Source organism: Callospermophilus lateralis, chromosome 4, assembly GCF_048772815.1.
Source record: "Callospermophilus lateralis isolate mCalLat2 chromosome 4, mCalLat2.hap1, whole genome shotgun sequence".
NCBI lineage: Eukaryota > Metazoa > Chordata > Mammalia > Rodentia > Sciuridae > Callospermophilus > Callospermophilus lateralis.
Window position 1 is genome coordinate 75,668,833 of NC_135308.1, and position 24,440 is coordinate 75,693,272.

At 37.3% G+C, this 24,440-nt stretch overlaps 2 protein-coding genes across 2 annotated transcripts in view; one reads left to right on the plus strand and one right to left on the minus strand.

The window, feature by feature from the left end:
* The window catches only part of Slc2a3 (solute carrier family 2 member 3), an 86,708-nt gene that overhangs the window by 22,531 nt on the left and 39,737 nt on the right, over positions 1-24,440 (plus strand). The window lies entirely within an intron of this gene.
* On the minus strand, positions 14,316-15,137 carry LOC143396678 (nucleoporin-62 C-terminal-like protein). Its single transcript, XM_076852623.2, has one exon. The coding sequence runs from the start codon at positions 15,135-15,137 to the stop codon at positions 14,469-14,471; it is 669 nt and encodes a 222-aa protein (XP_076708738.1). The 3' UTR covers positions 14,316-14,468.

Consider the following 24,440-nt stretch of genomic DNA (forward strand, 5'->3'; position numbering starts at 1 on the left):
ACACACATTACACTAATAAAGAGAAAAAGTAAAATAAATCCAAAATGAAAAATATATAGTGAAGAAATATGTATCTAGACACTTGTTCAAATCAATATATTTAGTCATATTTTAAACAATTACATGTATTTCATTTGTGGCTACACCTTTTATTCATTCTACTCCTACTGAGAGGCTTCTCTGTAATGGGAACCAGACTGGGTATTGAAGTAAGTAAGCATTTAAACAGAAAGTACCAGAAAAGATCTTTAAGAAGGGTAATTAGGGAAGAACTCTCTACATGGTGACATTGAAGAGAATCCAAAGGAATATGCTAGTCATAGGAGAAGAGCTTTCTTTTCTTTTCTTTTTTTTTTTTTTTTTTTTTTTTTTTACACAATACCTTTATTTTATTTATTTTTATGTGGTGCTAAGGATTGAACCCAGGGCCCCACGCACATGCTAGGTGAGCACTCTACCACTGAACCACAACCCCAGCCTGTCTTTTTTTTTTTTTTGGTACTGGGGATTGAACCCAGGGCAGCTTAATCATTGAGCCACATCCCCAACCCTTTTTCAAAATATTCTTATTTAGAGACAGGGTCTCACTGAGTTGCTAAGTGCCTTGCTAATCTGCTGAGCCTGGCTTTGAACTCTGGGTCCTCCTGCTTCAACTTCCTGAGTTGCTGGGATTACAGGTGTGCTCCACTGCACCTGGCACAGGAAGAGCCTTCTTGATTGACAGAGGGAGCTTGTAAATAGGGCTCTGTGGTACAAAAGAGCTTCGCGTGCCTGAGAAATTGGAAAAAAAAAAAAATATATATATATATATATATATATATATATATATATATATATATATATATATATATCATTGCAGTTGGAACCAGTAAGTTGAAGTAATAATAGTTTGAGGTGACAATATTCTTTCTAAAAAATTCCTGGAGGTGAGGTTGTAGTTAAGCAGTAGATTGCCTGCCTAGTACTCTTGAGGCCCTGAGTTCCAACCCCAGTACCAAAAATAAAATTTCTTTAGATATTTAGGTTATTTCCACATTTCTCTTATGACATTTAAATGCTATTTTTTCTTTTTTTTTTTTTTTCTTCTTCTTCTTTTTTTTTTTTTGGTGTTGCTGGATAATGGAAATCATGGCCCTTTTGCTTGCTGGGCAAATGCTTTACCACAGAAATACTTTTCTAGCCCTTACGTTTAACTTTATAAGGAACTGCCAATCTCTTTTCAAAATGGGACACTGTATGCCATTTTATACTTCCCTCAGCAATATATGAAATTTGTCATTTCTCCGTATCTGCACCAACAAAATTTGTTGTTATTATTATTATTATTATTATTATTATTATTATTATTACTGTAGCCTATTTGAGTAGGTATGAATTGGTATCTCATTGTGAGTTTCATTGTATTTCTTTCCTTTTTTTCTTTTTTTGGTACCCAGGGATTGAATTCAGGGGACTGAACCATTAAATCACATCCCCAGCCCTATTTTATTTTATATGTCATTTAGAGACAGGGTCTCACTGAGTTGCCTACCACTAGCACCTAGCTTTTGCCAAGGCTGGCTTTGAATTCACCATCCTCCTGTCTCAGCCTCCCTGCTCGCTGGATTACAGGCGTGCACCACCACACCCAGCAGATTTGTATTTCTTTAATGTCAAGCATTTGTTGCTTTTTGGACTTATATATTATATGTCTAGTGGAGAAGAGTCTTTCTTTTGCCCATTTTTTAATTGGGTTGTCTTTTACTGAGTTGTAAATTATCAAATATTTAGGATATGTGCATTATAAGATACATGTTGCAAATAATTTCTCCTATTATGTAGGCTGTATTTTTACTGTGTGTGTGTGTGTGTGTGTGTGTGTGTGTGTGTGTGTGTTATTAGGGATTCAACCCTGGAGCAACCCTGAGCCACATCTCCAGGCTTTTTAGGAGACAGGGTCTCACTAAATTGCCAATACTGGTCTCAAACATGGACTCCTCCTGCTTCGGCCTCCTGAGTTGCTAGGTTTATAGGGATGTGTCATCCTGTCTGGCCCTGTATTTTCACTTTCTTGATGATATTTCTTGAAGCACAAACATTGTTGTTATTATTATTTAAGAGAGAACCCTATCATGGGATCATGGGATTCCTTTTTTTTTTTTTGTATCAGGGATTATGCCCAGGGGTACTTAACAACTGAACCTATCATATCCCCAGCCCTTTTTTATATTTTATTTAGAGACAGGGTCTTGCTGACTTGTTTAGGGCTTCACTATATTGCTGAGGCTGACTTTGAACTTGCCATCCTCTTGCCTCAGCCTCCTGAGCTAATGGGATTATGGGCATGCACCACCAAGCCTGTCAAACATTGTTATTTTTAATAAAGTTTAATTTATCTTAATTTTTCATTATTTTTGCTTATGCTTTTGGTAATATATCAAAAAAAATTTTTTTCAAACCCAAAGTTCTCAGAATTTACTACTTTTAAATATGTGGCCCATTTTGATCTTATTTTTATGTGTAGGGTGAGGAAGGGATTCAACTTTATTCATATGCTTACTTCTGACTGTCCACTTCTTACAGCACCATTTTCTTTTTTTTTTTTTTAATTTTTTAATATTTTATTTTTTAGCTTTCGGCGGCACAACATCTTTGTTTGTATGTGGTGCTGAGGATCGAACCCAGGCCACACGCATGCAAGGCGAGCACGCTACCACTTGAGCCACATCCCCAGCCCCTTACAGCACCATTTTCAAAAGAAAATTTAATCTTGCATATAATTAGTTTAGTGTGGTGGGTCATTTTTTGAAAGCAAATTTGAAAGGACTTGACAACTAGAAGGTGAAGGGTATAGAAGAATCAAACATTTATTTGGGGAATAAGATTATTTTCAATGCCATTAAGAAAATTAAGCAAGTCGAGAGAAAGAGCAGAAGAATTTTGAAAGGTCAGTTTTAGGTATGTTGACTTTGAGATACATACAGGATATCTATGTGAAGATTTGTAGTCATCAACTATAAATTTGGTCTGAAATTCAAAAGAAAGTTCAAGGCTGGAAATGTAGCTGAGTGGCAGCGCAAGAGACTCTGAGTTCATTCCCCAGTATCAAAAAGAAAAGAAAATACCTAAAAGAAAGTTCTAGGGGAAAAAACACTAGTTTAAGAAGTCTCCATTCTCTGTAGGCAAGGTTAAGACCAGTGAAAATCTGATCACCTGAACTCAACATTGAAGAGTCACTGAGGAAAACTTGGCCCAGTGGTACATGCCTATAATTTCAACTACTTTAGAGACTGAGACAGGAGAATCTCAAATTTAAGCCCAGCCTTGGCAACTTTGTCTCAAATATCAATTTATTTTTTTTTTTAAGTTATTGAAGAGGAGGGTCGGGGTTGTGGCTCAGTGGTAGAGTGCTTGCCAAGCATGCATTAGGCACGCTTGCTCAATCTCGGCACCACATAAAAATAAACAAAATAAAGGTATTATGTCCATCCACAACTAAAAACATATTTTTAAAAAAGTTATTGGGGAGGAAAAATCAATAAAAGAGAAGTAGAATTAGAAGTTAAAAGAAGTTGAAGAGTACCCAGAAAAAAAGTGTGGAAGGCAAAATACTTACTTGGACTGTTTTATGATGATGCTGGGGATCAAACCCAGGGCACCAAGTAAGTTAGGCAAATGCTCTGCCACTGGACTATAACTGCACTCTTTGTGGCAGAAGTTTTAAAATTTTAAACTATTCTTCTACCTTATTGAGATCTTCAATCCATTGGCCTCTGGTAGATTAAAGGTGACCACAAAATATTTGCTTCTCCACCTATTGAGAGATGAAGGCTAATCCTTCTTTACCTATTTCAATTCTGGCCTTATTAACTAATATAATGTGGTGAACTAGATGTTCTGGAACTTCCAAGACTTAAGTCTTCTTAGATCATAAGAAGCCTTTCAGCTTCTCTTCTAGCCTTTCGAAACACTTACTCTTGGAACTCATCTGCAATTCCATGAGGGAACCTAAGTAGATCTGTGGACAGACCCATGTAGGAGAAACCACAGCACTCCCATCAGTAGTTCCAATTAAAAGTTTGAAGCAATTAGCCAAGGTATGGAGAAGTGGAGTTGGTACACTATGTCTGCCAATGGACCGAGCTGGACTATAACACCAAGGTACTTTGCCAGTTATGCAAATAAGCCATCTTGGGCATGGATCCTTACCATCAAGTCACTCCAGCTAATGTTGTATGGAACAGAGTAGAGCCATCCATCTGAGCCCCTCACAAATTTTTGATCCACAAAATGATGAATAAAATAAAAATCTTTAAAGCCACTGAGTTTTGAGTGGCTTGCTACTCATTAATAGACAATTTTTCCATCTCTTTTCACTTTCTTCCCTATTGGTTATCTTCCCAATATCCTAAATCATTTGTTAGCAAACTGGTTTATAGATTTGTCAACAACTTTATAAATAAAGTTTTATCAGAACACAACCACAGCCATTTATTTTTTTTATTGTCTGTGGATGTTTTTGTGCTATAAAAGCAAAGTCGAATAGCCACAACAAGACTTTGTGGCCCCCCAAAGCCTAAAATATTTATATCTGGCCTGTTACAGAAAAAATTTGCCAATTCCTGTCCTCCAGTCCCTTGTCCAGTAGTCTGTCTCGTTCACCCACCTGAAAAATCCCTAAGATTTGTTTTAACTTTGTTTGACACTGCACCCAGGATGCTGAAAATAATCAAGACAACTGGGCAGAGGATTGGTACTATTGTAAATTAATAGTCACTAATCCCATTGAATTATCAACAATTCCTAGCAATGTATAATTGTGTAGTCCAATTTTCTGCCTAATGTAGGAGTAGTTATCCAACTCGTGTACATCATTATTTGATTATCCTTTTATTAAACAAATATTACTTGAGGATCTAGTATATATCAGATTCCCTCTAGACATTAAAAATGAAGCAGCTGGGCATGGCACCTGTAATCCCAGCAATACAGGAGACTAAGACAGGACTGGCAAGATCAAGCCTAGCAAGAACCTGTCTCAAAATAAAAATAAAAAAGGGATGGAGCATTAGAGCCTATGCCCCTGGGTTTAAAAAAAAAAGGATATGCAACAAATAATGTTGATAGAAAAAGTCCCTACTGTAATGGGGACAAACAATAACCAAATAAATAATTTTCAGTAGTAATAAGAACTACAAAAAATTAAAACAAGGCAATATGATCCATGGTATGTGGCTAAAGGGGCAACATTAGATAACCTGGTCAAGGAGATCTCTCTGAGGAAAAGGCTTTTGAGCTCAGACTTGAATGACAAAAAGGATCCAGGCATTTGAAGATATTTCCAGGCAGGCTGAAAAGCAGAAAGGACAGAGAAAATATCTTATAATCCTGTATGTCTTGATATTAATAAATCAGGGCAAGAGTGTTAAATAGACTGGGAAAAGAGACATGGGGGAGGGGGGTCAGATACAGATACTGCTTTCTAGGGTTTTGTTTTGTTTTGGTACCAGAGATTGAACTCAGGTGCTTTACCACTGAACCTCATCCCAGCCCTTTTTGTTTTGTTTTATTATTTTATTTTGTTTTGTTTAATTTTGGAGGTGCCAGGGATTGAACTCAGAGGCCTTGACCACTAAACCACATTCCCAACCTTTTTTTTTTTTTTTTTTTTTTTGGTAGTTGTTAATGGATAGCATGGCTTTATTTTATTTGTTTCATTTTTACATGGTCCTAAGGATCAAACCCAGTGCCTCACACATGCTAGGCGAGTGCTCTGCCTCTGAGCTATATCCCCAACCCCCTTATTTTGTTCTTATTTTGTATTTTATTTAGAGAGGGTCTCACTGAGTTGCTTAGCGCCTCACTTTTGCTGAGGCTGGCTTTGACTTCACGATATTCCTACCTCAACCTCTTGAGCTGCTGAAATTACAGGCCTGTGCCACCATACCCAATCCTTTTTATTTTTTAATTTGAGACAGAGTCTTATTTACTTGCTTAGGGCCTTGCTAAATTGCTGAGGCTGGTCTTGAATTTGTGACCCTCCTGCCTCAGTCTCCCAAGCCACTAGGATTACAGGTGTGCACCACCACACCCAGATCAGACACTGTTTTTTTTGGGGGGGAGTGGTACTAGATATTGAACTCAGGGGCACTCGACCACTGAGCCACATCCCCTGTCCTATTTTGTATTTTATTTAAAGACAGGGTCTCACTGAGTTGCTTAGTGTCTTGCCATTGCTGAGGCTTGTTTTGAACTTGTGATCCTCCTGTCTCAAACTCCCAAACTGCTGGGATTACAGGCGTGTGCCACCACACCCAACTCAGACAATGTATTGATAGCCCTGTGAAGAATGCATTGTAAAGGAGTATCCTACCAAATCCATAGTCTGGTAGGATATCCTTGTAATAGTTCCGGTGACAGGTTATGATGGTCTTGACAAGGGTGATTCAGCAGAGATGTGAGTATGAGGAATCTGGATGTATTTTGGCGGTAAAGCTGGCAGGTTTTCCTATGGAAAGTGTGGAAAAGAGAAAAATCATGAATGACTCCAAACTTTTAAAGTTTTGCGATAGAGTGAATAGTGACAACATTTACTAAAATAGAGAAGATGAGAGGAAAATAAGATTGACAAGTTTGGAAGATAAATCATGGTTTCTCCTTTGGCTATGCTTAGTTTGAAATGCTTTTTGGTCACTTGAGTGGAAGATTTCATCCCCAATATTGAAAAATTATATATATATATATATATATATATATATATATATATATTATATAATATAAATAATTTATATTGTTATATATATCTGGAAATCAGGGGCTAAGTTATCAATGAGAAATATAAGGTAGTTTATTATATTTTAGATAGCTCTAATTCTGAAAAGATTTCCTTCTGTTTTATTGAGGTGTGTTTTATTCAGCTTTGAGTCACTGTAACCAATATACATGACAAGAACAACATATAAGAAAAGTTTATTTTGATTCAGTTTCAGAGGTCTCAATCCATAGATAGTGGACTTTATTGTTCTGGGCCTGGGTAAAGCAGAACATCAGGGCAGAAGGCATGGCAAAGGAAAATAGCTCAGGACAAGACAGAGAGCCCCATTCACCAAGGACAAAATTTACACCCCAGAGACATGCCCCTCAGTGACCTATCTTTTTCAGCCACACCCAACCTTCCTATAGTTACCACCCAGTTAATCCATATCAGAGGGTTAATCAATTGATTAGGTTACAACTTTCACAATCTAATCATTTGGCCTCTAAATGTTGTTCTTGAATTATCTCATGTGAGCTTTTGGGGAACACCTCACATCTAAACCATAACAAGGTGATTATAAATGTAATATAAATATAATGCCATTTCCATCAGGGGTTACTAAAAATACTTTTTTTTTGAAACATCAAATATGTAAAGTTATCATGTTCTCCTTTTTTTGGGGGGTGGGGGGTGGGGATTGAACCCAGAAGCATTCTACCTCCAATAAATCCCCAGCCCTATTTTGAGACAGGGTCTTTCAGAGTTGCTGAAGCCGACCTCCAACTTGGTGTTTCTCATCCTTCAGCCCTTGGAGTCACTGGAATTACAGGCATGTGTCACCACGCCCAGCTCTTCCCTAATGTCTTTTATTCCTTTTGCTAAACAACATTTCTTCCTCCAGGGAACACACCATGACCCTGTTTCCAGAAATGTCATAGTCCTAGCCACATTCCTTTTAAGGTAGCATGCTAAGGACTAAAGTGATCTGAATAACAACCATAAAATGTAGGACTTTTACCCCTTTGATCTGCAATTCTCTCAGAAATGTTCACCTTCTATAGTATGTATATTTTCTTTCCTGTTATCATTAGTGTGTCAGAGTCTAACTATATGACTTCTAATTTTCTTCTAATTTGTTGTTGGGATTAGATATCAAGTAATCAATTTAAGTTCTGTAAAGAATGTTAGCATTTTGACTTGTATTTTTTGTAAGATTTATATTTAAAAGGAGAAAGGATAAGCCTCCTGAGGTGGGACTAAAAAAGTGCTTTTATGAGTAAATGAGTGAAGGTAAAGCTCTGAATTTTAGTGAGATACTTTTTATCTTTGGCAATACTAAGGATTGAACTCAGGGACACTTCACTATTTAGCTACATCCCCAGTCTTTAATTTTTATTTTGAGAAAAAGTTCTTTCCAGGCTGCCTTGAACTTGTGATCTTAGTGCCTCAGCTTCTCAAGTAGCTGGAATGGGCTGCAGTACCAGATTATTTTTCTAACCTATCTTCAAAATCAGTGAGTTTTCCAAAGATTTGAGTTTCAGATGAGTGGGGTATTTCATCCTTTTACACATGGGTCTCATTAGAGATTTTCTTCAGAAATCTTCCTGAAACCAAATTTCAAATGCCTTATTGAAATTAAGGTGTACAATTTTGAAAAGACAGTTATTATTCTCAACCAGTGGTCATTTTGCTCCCCAAGGACATTTGGCAATTTTTGGAGATAGTTTTGGTTGTCTCAAATGTGGCAAAGGAAGTGCTGACATCTAAGGTTTAGAGGCCAGGAATGCTGCTAAACAGCCTATGATACACAGGACAGAACCCATAACAAAGAATGTTAATAGTACCTGGATTTGGAAACCCTGGACTTTACAACTTCTCTGATTTTATTAACCTTATTGGGAAAAAAATAACATGTTTTAATGAATTAATTGTACTTCCAGATAATAACTGCTTTCTCCTTTTATTACATGCCAACTATATGTTAGTAATTCCTCTAGAATTTGGTGGAAAAATAATGAAGCATTACTTTTTTCCACTTGAAAAATTTTCAAGCCAGGTAAAGTGGTATATCCCTGTAATCCCAGTGACTCAGTAGTCTGAGGAGGATCTGAGGGAGCTCTGAGGAGGGTTGCAAATTCAAAGCCAGCCTGAGCAATTTGGCTAGACCATGTGAAATTTAAAAATAAATAAATAAGGACTAGGGACTCAGCTCAGTGATAAAACACCCCTGGATTCAATCACCAGTACCTCCAACCCCCCCAAAGTCTTCATTTTTCCGTTACCTCTCCCAGTTCTTATGTTTTTCAGATTATTAACAGTGCCCAGCAATTAAATTTGGACATTCTTTCTATATTGTTATTGAAAGCAAAATTATACTGTCTTGCCCCCCTGGCCTTTAGCTTCTTTCCTCGTGTTTTACATTCTTTCTAGTTGAAAGGTCATTTTTCTTGAGCAGGTGAATAAACCTACTATTTTTCTATCATATTTTAATATTAGGTAAATACAGCGTAAACTAGGAGCTCTGTTCTATCTTTCAGGAGCCATAACCAGGCATGTGGTTATTTTAGGATGTGACTGTACTAATCATGTTGACTCGTTAGTTATTGGTAAGATAAGTGGAGCAGAAGTCACTGTCCTGCCACTGATTGTATCTAGAAGTAATGGTGTGCGAGACAAAGAGGAATGCTCTTTCTTGCACGTCCTCCATGGTGGGATTGTTTGAGTCTTTTCCTGGGGCTATTTTAGTAGTTCTTCATGTTGACTGCAGCTGTCAAGATCAAAGAGAAACAACTAAGAGCTTCATTCTCAGGGTACCTGAAATGAACAAGTTATGATAGAGTTTAAAAGGTGAAAGGGGAGAAATAAATTCTTTCTCAGCTATACCCAGAAGCAGCTAAGTAGATCCTTTCAAATGCTTCTAATTCTTCAAGTTCCAGCTGTTACCACTCAGAATTTAAAGGTAAAAATAATCTTTCCCCAGTACCTTTATGTTTATAGCTAAAGATTCATTCATTCAGATATTTATTGAATGTAAGTACCAAGGAAATCTTCCAAAAAATTTGGAAGTTTAAGTATGTATTTAAAAGAAGAATGATAATCAAATACTTGTTCAGTAATTGAAATATTTATAATTTTTCATCTTTTTTCCATTGCTTTACATGCATGAATCATGAAGTATCTATGTAGAAGTTATATTAGAGGACAATTGAGATTGCAAAGAATAAAATGGCTAGAGTCCTTCTCCTTTGACAGTAAGATCACCTTTTAGAATTAGAGAACTGAGACAGGTTTAATGGCTCAACAAATTTTAATACAGTCTGTAGCATAGCAAGTCAATTCTCATAGTCTGTGCTGATGCCCGGGTTTTCTAACTTTCAACTTGTCTGTTCTAGAACTAGAAGTGAGAGCCAGTTATTTGCAGAAAACGATTTCCATCATGGTACCAATTTGTTTTCTATCCAGAAAGACTTCTAACTGAACAATGGACAGTTAATAGTGAAGTGAAACAACCAAGTTGGAGTTCAAGGTTGGGGGGCAAAGGAATCAATGGAAAGGCAAAATCAGAAAATGCATACGGGGCTGGGGGTATAGCTAAGTGGTAGAGCACTTGCCTAGCAAATGTAAGACCTTGAATTCCATCCTTAGCACTGCAGAGGATGGGGTGGGTAGACATAGAAAAGGATGAGGGGTGTGTGTGTGTGTGTGTGTGTGTGTGTGTGTGTGTGTTTTGTGGTACTGGGATGCTCTACCACCTGAGCAATATCTCCAATCCTTTTTATTTTTTATTTTGAAACAGGGTTTTTCTAAGTTGTGCAGCTGGCCTTAAATTTGAGATTCCTGCCTCAGCTTCCCAAGTAGCTGGGTTTACAGGTGTACACCAACACACATGGCAAGAAGACTTTTTAATTGGGGCAGAGCATATGAGATAGAAGTGATGCATTTCACATCTGGAGTACAAGTAAGATGTAGTTTCTGTGACAAAAAAAAAAAAAAAGAAAATCTGGCACAATGGGGCAGGTATATAATCCCAGCTATTTAGGAGGCTGAGGCAGGAGAATTAGAAGTTTGAGACCATCCTGGGCAAAGGGATGGGAATGTAGCTTAGTGGTAAAGTGCCCCTGGATTCAATCCCTAGTACATTACTTCATTCTCCACCAGTGAATGAGCTTACAAAAGAACACCACTCATATTCAAAGACTGTTGCAGCATAGCCCAAACTTGTTTTACCAGGATTACTTCTTACTAGACTCCCATAAGTAGCCAACTCCTTTGCTAAAATGGACTAAGCTATTCCTTAGTCTTCTCTACAAACTTTCTACCGCATACATTTCCCCAGGCCATTTCATGTTATGAAAATTCCCTTCTCTCTGTCTCTTATCTCTTAATCAGTTAAATCCCAAGTTTTCAATTCTGCAAATCTTTCAATCAGATTGACACAGGTGCATTAAAATAGGTTGGAAATCATAATACAGAGCATATATGTATATATTTGATACTTATAGTTATTTATTATATAATTATATTATATATTACATTGCATACTATATTTAAGTTTTTATAGGTGTTCCACATCTGGGATGATGGACAAAATGGATTAATCTAACATTCCAAGGTCTATTCCAAATATAGTAGTCCCATTTTGCCAGTGGTTTTCTTTTCCAGTGTTTCAGTTACCCACAGTCTCCTGTGGTCCTAAAACATTAAGTGGAAAATTCCAAAAATAAATAATTTACAAGCTTTAAATTGCATGCCATTCTGATTAGTGTGATGAAGTCTCACAATGTCCCATTCCATCCCACTAGGAATATGAATTATCACTTTGTCCAGCCTATCACACTGTAAATGCTACCCACTATAGACAATTATAGGCTTTCTTGATATATACAAGTGTATATATTTTATTTTTTCATCATCACCTTTATAAAAAAAAACCTCATTCAAATCTTCATGGTCTCGGAACTTTTTTTTTTTTTTATTATTATTAAGATGTTATCTCATCCAAAGATCTCCATTATGAAATTGACTATGAACAAGGTGTTTGTGTTCCAGTAATCCTAACTTTACTATTTAACAGTGGCTTCTAAAGTACAAGAGTAGTGATTTGTCAACCAAGCTTGGTGGTACATACCTGTAGTCCCAGCTACTTAGGAGGCTAAGGCAGGATGATCCCTTGAGCTCATGAGTTAGAGACCAGCCTGGAATGTACTGAAACACTTCGTCTCAAATTAAACAAAACAAAGAGAAACTGTAAAGTGTTGCTTTATAAGTGAAAAGGGGAAAGCATGTCATAGCTATGTACGTATAGGAAAAATATATAGGGTTTAGTACTATCCACAGTTTTGGGCATCCACTGTGGTCTAACTGCAAGATGCCTTTCTAGATTGTTCCTACATGCAAAATATTTCTTGACTCTATCTTTATTCACACTTTATATTCTCTCCATAACCAGTTTATAACTTGAGGGCAGGGACTTCATTTTCTATATCATTTAGCAGAGCACTCTGCATTTTGTAGGCTTTTTTTTTTTTTTTTTTTTTAGTTGTATATAGACTCAATGCCTTTTTTTAACCTTTATTTTATTTATTTATCTTTGATGTGGTGCTGAGGATTGACCCCAGGGTCTCACACGTTGGAGGCAAGCGCTCTGCCACTGAGCCACAAACCCAGCCCCCCTTTATTTGTTTTTATATGGTGCTAGGATGGAACCCAGTGCCTCATACTTGCACAACAAATGCTCTAGCACTGAGCTACAACTCCAGCCCAGGCTTTCTTGATATATACAAGTGTATATTTTATTTTTTTTAATTGAAAACTATTTTATTTTCAAAAAACAGTTGGAAAAATTACAATATGAGACAATGCGTTTTTAGACAAAATATAATGCCCACAAAAAAAATATTGTCCAGTTAATTGGGTAAAGAGAAGACTAAAACCATTTTTCTTCTCAAAACACTATCTTTTCTTTACTGATAGAACTTATATTGTGGTTACTGTGTAAGAATTGAATCTCCATAAACAATGTGGTAAATGTCTTTTATGTAGGAGATAATAGTAGTAATAATATGAACTCAAAAATTAGATATTATTCAAGATTCTACTCAAAAGTTATATTTACCTACATAAATCATTTACAAAATAAACAGTCTCTGGATTACTTTTACATTTATAATTCTGAGTGGTACAAAAACTTACCTGGGTAAGAAGTGACTTCTTGGAAAAGTTTGGATAAGAAAGAGACACCATGCAAGTTCTAGCATTTAGCATATCTATAAGACTAATAACTAATAATCACTATCACTAACATTCACTTCAAAATATTTTTCTTCCTGTAATATATACCCCTCAGGATGGTCATGTGAAGACAGGACAACAGAAATTTAGCTCAGTAATTATAGGCAGCTGAGCTCCAGTAACTTAAAAACTTTTAAGTGGTTAATTTTATTTTAGTGTTGTGTTTTCATTTAGTAGAACATCACATTTATTTATGATTTAAGTGAAATATAAGAGATATAATGTTCCAAAGCTAAGAACATGGCATTTTCTTGAAAAGCAAATAAAGAAATACACAAAAACCAATAACTATAAATCATACGCTAAAATCAAATAAAACACCAGGACATGTGTATAATAAAACAATAATTAAATTGCCTGAACCTTGCTCTTTTAAAAATAAACTAGTTCAAATATGTGGTATAGTTCATTGGTAAAGCACTTGCCCAGCATGTGTGAGACCCTGGGTAGGATTCCCAGTACCACACCATACACACACACACACACACACACACACACCCAACAAAACATAAAATCCAACTGAAACCACAAATTCATCCTAACTATTCCTTCCTTCTCTGAATTTTTCTTTTTGTTATTATCATTGGTGGTGGTGGTACTGGGGTTTTACTTTAACCCAGGGGCACTCTACTACTGAGCTATACTCCAAGCCCTTGTTATTTTTATTTTGAGTCAGGGTCTTGCTAAATTGCCAAGGCAACTTAGGAGCCTCTTGCCTCAGCCTCCTGAGTCACTGGGATTATAGACATAAGCCACCATACACCTGGCCCTTCTCTGAATTTCAATAACATACATTTATAATGCATAACATACTTCCTTGTATTGTTTACATTCATTTTACACAGATAGAAACTAATCTTATCTCAAACTAGACATTAAGTTCCATTGAAGAGAAAGACTTTACAGTATATCACACTTTATGCTGAATCTAACAAGCACACAGTAAAGATTGGTTGGCATGTACTTTTGGGCAGACATCTCTCTACATTTTAGTTGGAGAGAGAAGGAAGATGTGCATTGTCGGAAGTATGTGAATTCTAGGAGAATAAGGTATGTATTACACATACAGAATCAATATCTAACAGGTTGCTACCTGTATAAGGGAGATAATAGTTTTATTTAATTCTGAGAAGAATACTATAGTATAATTCTTCATATCAGAGTATTCAGATAAAGAGCATGCACATTTTATCGCAATGAAAGATTAAGTAGTAACTGTAAATACGTCAACATCATCAAAATTTATAGGAAACAATCCAAAATCAGTATGCTAACGATATGACCTTTAGTCAAAGGTAATCTTCACATTGCGTTCCTGCTCCTTGCTTTGAAAATCCTCAAAAATCTTTGTTATCTCTTCCACCTTCTTTTGCATCATGCCTGAATTCTGATTAATCCACTGCAGAGAGTCCAGATGAGCATTCAGAATTTTGCAGATCTGCTAGAGCCGATCAGTAGTGGCAGCAGGATTTCCAAATGTATTCAGGTGACCAGTAATGTCCTTGAGATCTTGGGACATTCGTTTCAGCTGAGCATCTATAGTTTCTGCTAATTTGCAAATCCTCTCATACTCCTTATCTTCATGCTGCAGATAAACAGACACGCTTTGGTCCTTCACAGTCTTCTCTAAAGGAGTCAAAAGATCTTCTAGTTCCCTCTGCTGTGACAGGATAAAATCTAATTCTTGCTCTAATCTTTTCTGATCCAGTTTCACGTTTTCCACTTCTCCATGTAAAATAGAAATCTCCTCAGCATTCTCCATCAATGTGCAGTCCCAAGCATTGACTCGAGTGGGCTGACGAAGAAAATACTTTTCTTGATCCTCTAGCTCAAGACTCCACTTGTTTATCAGACCATCCAGCTGACCATATGTCATCACTGGAGTTACTATTGAATTAACAGTTGAAGTAAGAGGTATGAAAGAAACACTGACTGGATCAGTGTTATTAATCCCAGGGGATGTCAGTGGTCTTAGATTCAGGTTAAAGCCACTAGTAATTGTGGTAATAGTATTGGTGGTAACAGTGGTGGTGGTAGTTGTTGAAGTTGTAGATGAGAGCTCTGAGGCTGCTGTAGATGTACAAGCATTTGATACTGAAGTAAACAGCATGGTGCTTGAACTAGCAGTAGTGGTAACAGTAGTAGATGGTAGAGTCAAACCGTAGTAGCAGTTGCTGCTTTCTGTCCCGTCTGTAAAGTAAACCGGTTGGCCTCCAAGGCTGTGTAGCCACCAGAGGCAGACCCAGACCTACGCAAGCCGGAAACAAGTGACTCTCTAGCTGAAGAGACGCTAACCGCTTCTCTGTTTTATTTTTTCATCATCACTTTTATAAAAAACCTCATTCAGATCTCCATGGTCTTGGAACGTTGTTGTTATTTGTCTATTATTATTATTATTATTATTATTATTATTATTATTATTAAGATGTTATCTCATCCAAAGGTTAAGATGTCCAAGTATGAGCTTGACTAATGAGTGAAAATAGAGAGTAGAATTAAAAGAAACAAAATTTACAGCTAGGATGGGAGAGGGTAGGGACAAGGATGCCATTAGGTAAAAGGAGACATGAAAAAGAGAATGGAATACACATAAGGAACACTAAGTTAGTGGCTTATAACACCTTGGGAAATGGAGGGGAAAGAGAAGAAAGAAGAAATTGTGAAAATTTTAAGATACACATATTGAAGAGATAAAAGAATAATAAAGACAAGGGTTATGGTTATATCTAAGGGAAGTATTCCTAGAATTTGGTTGGCTTAGGGAGGTTTCTTTCTATGTATGCCAGAAGACCACTAGCAAGGAAAGGAAGTGGAAGCACAGAAGTGAAGGTACCCTCTTTATAACCTCCCATTGGTTCCTTCCTTGGAAATAATAATGACTCATGGAGGCAGATGAGAACAAATACACATTTCCTAGGAACTGTCTGCTCTTTGCCAAAATCTTTCTGCAGCTGCTTTCTGCAGAATCATGAATAATCTGGTTCATCATCTGACTGTGTTCTCCTCTCCTGTGTCTCTACATATATTTAGGTTTCTGAGTTTCCTTAGGTTTGTTTTCTTGGTTCCTCTACTTTTGTTCCTCTAACTATGGACAATGCCTTTATCCATTTCTATAAGGATGTTTATTTATATCACTGTATCACTTGTGTAGTTTCTCTCTTGATTATCTCTATCTCATCTATGTTAGTGCCTATTCCTTTTGCCTTAGTCTTTTTCTTTTTCTTTTCTTTCTGTACTCTTTCCTATTATGCTGCTGTCATTGCTTTTCTTTACCAGGTATCCTACTATGACAGTACTCTCCCCATTGCAACCCTTACTCTAGGTGGAAAACATGAGGGAAAAAAAAAGAAGAGAGGGCTAAATTAGATGGGCAAAGAAAAGATAGATTGGAGTTGGAGGGTGAGTATTAGAATTGAGTTCTAGAACAGAGTATAAACTATATCAATTGAGATCAGTCATGTTATACAAAAACCTAGGACCCAAAAGGAACTCAAGGCTAGGTCCTGCTGGCAGACCTCATTCAGCAAATCCTATCTGTTATGTATTGATTTGTTATCTGTTTCCTCTCCCTGTGATCTAGATAAAGTACTCTTTCTATTTCTAGGTTTATTGATTCTTATACCTGTACAGTTTCTAATGTACCTTGAAAAATAATTATTAAGATTTGTTAATAATCACATTGTAACTACAAGGTCTTTCTTTTTATTTTCTACAGTTTTGTTTTGTTTTGTTTTTAACCAAAATTAGTTCTGGACACCATAATTTTAGAAGTACATGAATGACTTTAGAAAATGAAAGAAAAAAACCTGAAATGATATTTCACTCTCATTTAGGAACAGAATGTTAGATGAAAATTTTCATAAATAATAAGCCAGCCACGATGTTGCACCCCTGTAATCCCAGTGGTTTCAGAGACTGAAGCAGGAGGATTGCAAGTTCAAGGCCAGCCTCAGCAACTTAGTGAGGCTCTAAGCCTCAAAAATAAAAGTTAAAAAAAGGCTGAGGATGTGGCTCAATGGTTAACTTCAATCCCTAGTACCAAAAGAATAAGAGGCGGGGGTGGTGGGAGGAGGAAGAAGAAAGAAGAAAATTTAATAAATAAAAAATTTCGGAAAAACAACATTTCATATAGTGAAAGCTTACTCAGTGAAGTAATGGAATCATTCTGCCAGAGATCTTTTGCAGTACAGGGGATTCAACCCAGGTGCTCTACATCCCCAGCCCTTTTTACTTTTTATTTTGAGACAGGGTCTCTCTAAGTTGCCCAGACTGGCCTCAACTTGGGATCCTCCTGCCTTAGTCTCCTGAGTAGCCAGGATTATAGGTGTGCACCACCGAGCCTAACCTGCCCAGATACCTTTAAAACCATATGAACTTCTTTATATTTGTAAAGGAAATTGACTAGAACAGTTGTTCTCAAACTTCGGCTCTTATTTCTCAGTGCTTTCTTTGACCCAACTTAGAGAATTCATTAGACACAAATTCATGAGCTCCATTGTTAGGGATCCTGATTCTGTAAGTTTAGGGGGATGGATGTGTGGTAGGGCCTGGATTTGCACTTCTAATAAGCACTCAGGAAATACTAAATGCTGCTGGCCCATGGACCACAATTTGAGTAGAGTCAAGGGGTACAATTGATATATGTAGTACATAAATGTATTACTATTGCATTATTCCTTTGATTAAAAATTAAAAATCCTTTTTTTTTTTTTTTTTTTTTTGCTCTGGGAATGAATAAATAAATAAATCAGGTAGGTTTTGTTTTTTATCTGCCCATTTGCAAGCTTTGATAACCATTTTACTCCTTGCATCACTTTGTAGAGTGATTAACCATCCAGGTTGGCCCAGGACCTTTTAGTACTAAAGCCATGATAGTTCTGGGCAAACTAGATGGCTGGGTGACCTGTCCATTCACATGAGGCCAATAAAAATAAAAGGAATACATAAGGAAAAATAAACTTTAAAGAATCAGGAAATATGATTTTTTAGTCCTAATTTACAACTTATTAATTTTGTGACTTAATATTGGGCATTTGAACTCTCTGAGTTCACTTTCTATATCTATAAAATGGAGATGATAATACCTACTCTACTTACTGCACAAAAGTGTTTTGCAGATTAACTAAAATAATATATACAAAAAGTTTTGTGTTTTGTTTGAGTTTTGCTGTTTTCACTGCTGGAGATCAAACCCAGGGCCTCATGCATAAGGAAGTGCTCTACCATGGAGCTACACCCCAGCCCTGAAAGATTTTTTTTTAAATGCCATACCCTTATAAAGACAAAGATGTAGCACACTTATTTTTGTTTAGAATTTATTGTTTATTGCCAAACAATAAAAACTCAGTATCTCATTCCTAAGTATATCAAAAAAAAAATTCATACAATTGACAAATGAAAGGAATATGTTTAATAGCTCAAAAATAGAAGAAATTATATGTTCATCAAAGGAAGAATGGACAATAAATTTTGACATATTAATGAGTACTACTCAACAACAAGCAACAAACTACTGATACATTCCAATAATATTCAGACAGTATGTTCAATTAAAAAAAAAATTCTAGCACAAAATAGTACAAGGCTGGAGGCTAAGGCTGTGGCTCAGTGGTAGAGCGCTTGCCTAGCATGTGTGAGGCACTGGGTTCAATTCTCAGCACCACATATAAGTAAATGAATAAAATAAAGGTCTATACATTTTTAAAAAAATATTTAAAAAATAGTACAGGGCTGGTGTTGTGACTCAGTGGTAGAGCACTTGCCTAGTATGCTTGAGGCACTAGGTTCAATCCTCAGCACCACATAAAAATAAAATAAAGATATTGCGTCCACCTATAACAAAATAGTATGTATTCTATGATTCCATATAAAGATCAAGAACAACAAAATTAATTGAAGTTAGAAATCAGTATAGTGGTTTCTCTTGGGATGGAGGCTATAGTCTATAATCTGGCATAAGGAAAGCTTCTGGGAGGTAGAAATATTCTGGAATCCAGATCTGGGTAGGTATTTTATAGGTGAATACAGATACAAATATTCACCCACATCTATACTTAAGTTCATTTTTTTTACCTGCATTTTAACTGAAGTATATATTTTATACTTAAGTTTAAAAGGAAGACAAATTCTTTCTTTTGAAATGGTTCAAATCCGGTACTGTTTAAAAAAAAATCTTTAGTAAGTTGAACATTTAATGAGTAGATCTAGAGGTTATCCCCTAGTTCCAAGTTGATGATCAAGATGTCTGGGTTTCTACACTTTAGCAATATAACAGTAAAAGGAAGTGGAAACCCTGTGTCACTGGTTCAGGAAGAGGGCCAGGTTTACATCAACATTTCGAGAAATCTGAGTGGTTTTTTTTTTTTTTTTCTTTTTCTAATTGTTCTTTTTTCTTCTTTATGTGCTTCCTTCCTTCCTTTTGTTCTTATTTTTCATCTTTGTGTCCTTGTGCCTACTGTTTGTCTTAGATTGATTTTTCACCCTGCCACACACAACACACCCTTTGGGGAGGAGAGGACTTCTACTGTCTTTTAACTTTTCTCAGTAGCCTAATGTGTCTCATTAAACTCAATGGTCCGTGATGACATTTTCTGTTACAGTCTATTCCAGGGGCTTACATCCTGTCCTCCTGCCCAAGGAGTCTTCCAGTAGCCTTTACAGCTACATTCCCAGACCTGTATCCACTTGTTCTTGAAACTGCCTGTGATAGTCCCACTTTCATCGGGGCAGGCCCCCTCCCAAGCCTCCAGGAAATTCTTCCCACATTCCCATCCTGCTTTCTATTTAGCAGCTATTCTAAGTCTAATGTGTTTCTTTCACCCTCAGCCTTCCTGAGGAAGAAGGAAAAAAGAAAACAATGTGTTTTTCCAGAAGGATTAGTCATCCAACCAAGTTGTCTAAGGGTCTAATAAGTGTGGTGTTGGGGTTGGGGTAATCAGTTATCAGAAATATTGTACATAGGTTAAGACCAACAAAACAAAATACCTATATCTCGCAGGGCACGGTGGCGACTCACACCCGTAATTCCAGCCACTTCCGAGGCTGAGGCACTAGGATCGCAAGTTGGAGGCCATCCTCAGTGACGTGGGAGACCATCTCAAAAAAATATAATGACTAGAGATGTGGGTCACTGGTAAAGCGCCTGTGGGTTTAATCCCGGGAGAGAAAACGGGGCGGGGTGGAGGAGAATACCTCTCAATATATGTGTCTTCCCTTTTAAACTGAGTTGCTGTAATTTCTTCTTTTGGTAGTTCTAGTGTTTAGTTCATACAAAGTATTTATTTAATATGTGATTGAAAAATGACCTAGTAACTGCAACAAGAATCAGGTGCAAAGGGAATTTTATAAGATGCGAATCTATGTGCTTATTGAGGCGATGGTTACGGGCATAAAAGATTAAGTATCCGTCAAAAGTCATCGACTTGTACAACTAAAATGTATGGACGTAGTTACTGTATACATTTTACACATAAATAAAATTAACTTTCAGGAAACAAAACAGTATGTTGCAGGGCATTATGCAGAGAAAGATTTGGTAAAAATACAAGGCAACGAGGAAGCCTGAAATGTGGAATGTACGTGGGGGTAGGGAGGAGACCTGCGCTGAAGAGGCAGTGCTGTCATAGTAAGATGGAGTAAGGAAGCAGAGATTGACCCTGCTGAGTGATGCTAAAATGATATTGGAGAGTCAGTTGCCTTGAACAGAACCATCTGCCTTTAAGGCAAGACTCTTGCAAAACCTTTTGCAGCTCCCTTGAGATGCCTAGGATTCCTGAAAATTGCGACTTGCTCTGGCCAATGGGGTGGACGCTCCTGCGATTCCTCACAGCATGTGGCCAGGGCGGGTCGTCGGGCTCCGCGTGATCAGCGCCTTCCTGTGACTGCAGAGGACGTGCAGGGTGGCACGGCGCCCGCCGCAGGCTAGCATCACTTCCCGGCTCTAGTAGTCCCCAGAGAGGGGCGCGGAGCTGTGTTCTCTCTTCTCATTCTCCATTCACTGACGCACGCACGCGCACGATTTTCTGTTTCTGCGCTTGATTTCTACCTCCGGCCAATTTAGGGTCAGTTGGCTAAGGAGGGAGAAATCAAAATGAAAAGCATGGAAATGTGGAAAAGCATGCCGAGAGTTTAGAAGAAAAAGAGTGAATGGGGGCTGGGATGTGGCTCAAGCTGTAGCGTGCTCGCCTGGCGTGCAAGCGGCCGGGTTTGATCCTCAGCACCACATACAAACAAAAGTATTGTGTCGGCTGAAAACTAAAATAAATAAATAAATAAATATTAATCTCTCTTGAAGAAAGAAAAAGAGTGAATGGAACACAGGACACGGGGAAAGTATCTTCTTAGTGTAGGGATGGACCGAGAAAAGACGAAGAAAGGGCTATTTTGAAGTAATCAAAACGTTGAGAAAGATAGGAGACTGGAAATGATGAATGAGGATGTAGCTCAGTGGTAGCGGGCTTATCTAGCGTATGTTGAGACCCTGGGTTAGATCCCCAGCATAGGGGAGAGCAAAATAACACCAAAGGATTGAGGATGGAGGAACAGTAAGAATAAGGGAGTCAAAGAAAAATTTGTATGAGGAAATGGAGAAAAAGCAACTTGCTGGCTAATTGGAGTTGTTTGTACCCTGCCTGCCATTGCAGAAGTTCCTGAGAGGGAAAACTAGGAAAGCAGGGGAATGCAAAATCAAGGACTTTCCTGTACCTGCCTCATTTTCCTTACTGTTGAGATATAAACAAATTTCTCTGTTGTTATTTATCTTTCTTGTCCTTTTCACATTATGTTGAAAAACATGGAAGCCTGCCACATTTAAAAAATGAGGTGATTTATGTATCATGACCTCCGATTTGTGCATTACAGTTATGCACTTAATAGTGCCCTTCATGTCACTTACTATAAGCATTTGAGAAATTTAGATAGATGTATTGGAGTCTCTTTTCTCTCTCTCTCTCTCTCTCTCTCTCTCTCTCTCTCTCTCTCATCTCTCAGTGAACTAGGAAACTAGTTTATAGAGCCAATGTCCTGAAGTAGAAGTCACCCTCAACACATGATTCTTTTCTTTGGAAAAGCATGTGGCATAGTGTAAGTCAATATTAGGAAACTCAAGCATGTTGTGCTTTAAACTACCCTATTATCCTCTTCCCAGTATGAATTTGCAAACAAATTCATTAAAACAATCATTTATTTATATTATAGAATTATTCGGGGCTTCAAATAGTCATGTAGGGCTTGAGTTTTATAACAGGATCCCAGAGTGTATTTTAAAATATGACTCAGCCTCTAGTATCGATAATATAATCAGTTAAGTGTAGAATAAACAAATGACTAACTTATGTTTAGTATTCTATTCATACTGATTTATTCAAGGACTAATTCCACTGAGGTCCTTATTGCTATGCTGTTACCCACATCCTATTTCTTTTATCACATCATTTGGTAGATGGGGGGATGTGATGGTAACTCTGGGGCTCCCTCCAGTTTTCATTTCCCAACTTTTCTCCAAAGTTGGAAATGGAGACTTCCATTTCTGCAATTTGAAAAAGAAATATAATTTTTTAGAAGATAAAAAAAAAAAGTCCCTGGTAACAGTCTTATTAGTACACTACTATGCACTTCAGTCATCCTTACAACCCCCCTGCCTATATCATCTTCGGTCATTATATAAAAATGAAGTATGCTTCCCACCTGTTGAAGGGTCACAGAATATTCCCATGTAGCTAAGGTAGATAGACAGGGAGATTGCACTTGAAGATGTCTTTCTTTAACCATTCTCTAATCCAGTCTTAAGTTCTCCTCTTCTAATAACATGAAGGGCAGCACTATGTTCAGAATAACCACTAGGGATTTAAGTGATAGAATATCTATACTGTACTTCTAAATAAGTAAAAAGAACCAAGAGTCTATCATCTCTCAGTGAACTAGGAAACCAGTTTATTCAGCCAAAGTCCTGAAGTAGAAGGCACCCTCAACACTGGTGTTTCTCCCATTCCCTGTTATATGAAATGAGAGAAATTTGGAGGAAAAAACCCCTTCTATTTCCTAATCTCAGGCTTTTGGCATCTTCATTTTGGTAGGCACACTTTTTGGGATTTTTACAACTCAAAATGTATATATCCCAGCTTGGTGTGGTGGCACACATCTGGAATCCCAGTTACTGGGAAGGCTGAGACAGAGGATTCCAAGTTGGAGGCCAGCCTGGGCAATTTAACCAGACCCCATCTCAAAATTTAAGCTGAGTGCAGTAGTGCATACCTGTAGTCCCAATAACTTGGAATTCTGAAGCAGGAGAATTGCAAGTTCAAGATCAGACTGGACAATTTAATAAGACTCTGTCTCAAAATTAAATAAAAATGTTTGGGGATGTAGTTTAGTGGTTTAGCACCTCTAGGTTCAACCCCAATACCACTAAATAAATAAAGAAAAAAAAATCTTTTTGATGGGTACTGGGGATTGAACTGAGGGACACTCAACCACTGAGCCATATCCCCAGCCCTATTTTGTATTTTATTTAGAGACAGGGTCTCAGTTGCTTAGCTTCTCGCTTTTGCTGAGGCTGGCTTTGAACTTGCAATCCTCCTGTTTCAGCCTCCAGTTGGGAATTACAGGCATGTGCTACCACACCTGGGGTAGGGGGTGGGAGGGGGAATTAAAGGACTAGGTTGTAGCTCAGTGCATAAAGTCCTGGGTTCCATCCCTGGCATTAGAGGGGGAAAAAAAAGTGTATTTCCCACCCATTCTTTCTTTCTTCATTCACCCTTTGCTACCACAGTGCCCCTTCCCATTTCTTCCCCTGACTTGGGGCTAATATGACCCTATCATCTCAGAACTTTATCATACCATTTCATTTGATTCATCTATTGTCTAAATCAGGAGTTGGCAAATTTTGCTGTAAAGGGTCAGATAGTAAATATGTTAAGATTTATGGGCCATACAGTCTTTGTTATAACTACCTACTTCTGCTGGTATCATGAAAAAGCAGCCATTGAGAATTTGTAAATGAGTGAGCCTGGCTGTGTTCCAATAAAATTTTATTTTTGGACATTGAAATTTGAATTTTATATAATTTCATAATCACAAAATATTATTCTTTTTTTGACGCTCTACCAACCATCTAACATGTAAAAAGAAATTGGTTTATGGTGGGAAAAATCAGATATTAAGGGGGTCTATGATGTAGTTCAATGATAGAGGACTTGACTAACATGTGCAAGGCCCTAGTCCATCCTTGGCACCAAAAAGAAAAAGAAAAAAACAGGTGTTAAATTGGATTTGGCCCTATTGTCACAGTTTGCAGACCCCTAGTCTAACTGAACAGAAAGGTAATTATCTTTCTAAAGCCATTATTCCTGAGGAAGACTCCACTTTTCCCCTTGTGTTTTTCTGTAAGCAAAGAGAACACTGATAAATTTCAAGA

Excerpts from the sequence above, each read along its gene's own strand:
- LOC143396678 (XM_076852623.2), bottom strand. The coding sequence starts at position 15,137 with ATGCTGTTTACTTCAGTATCAAATGCTTGTACATCTACAGCAGCCTCA.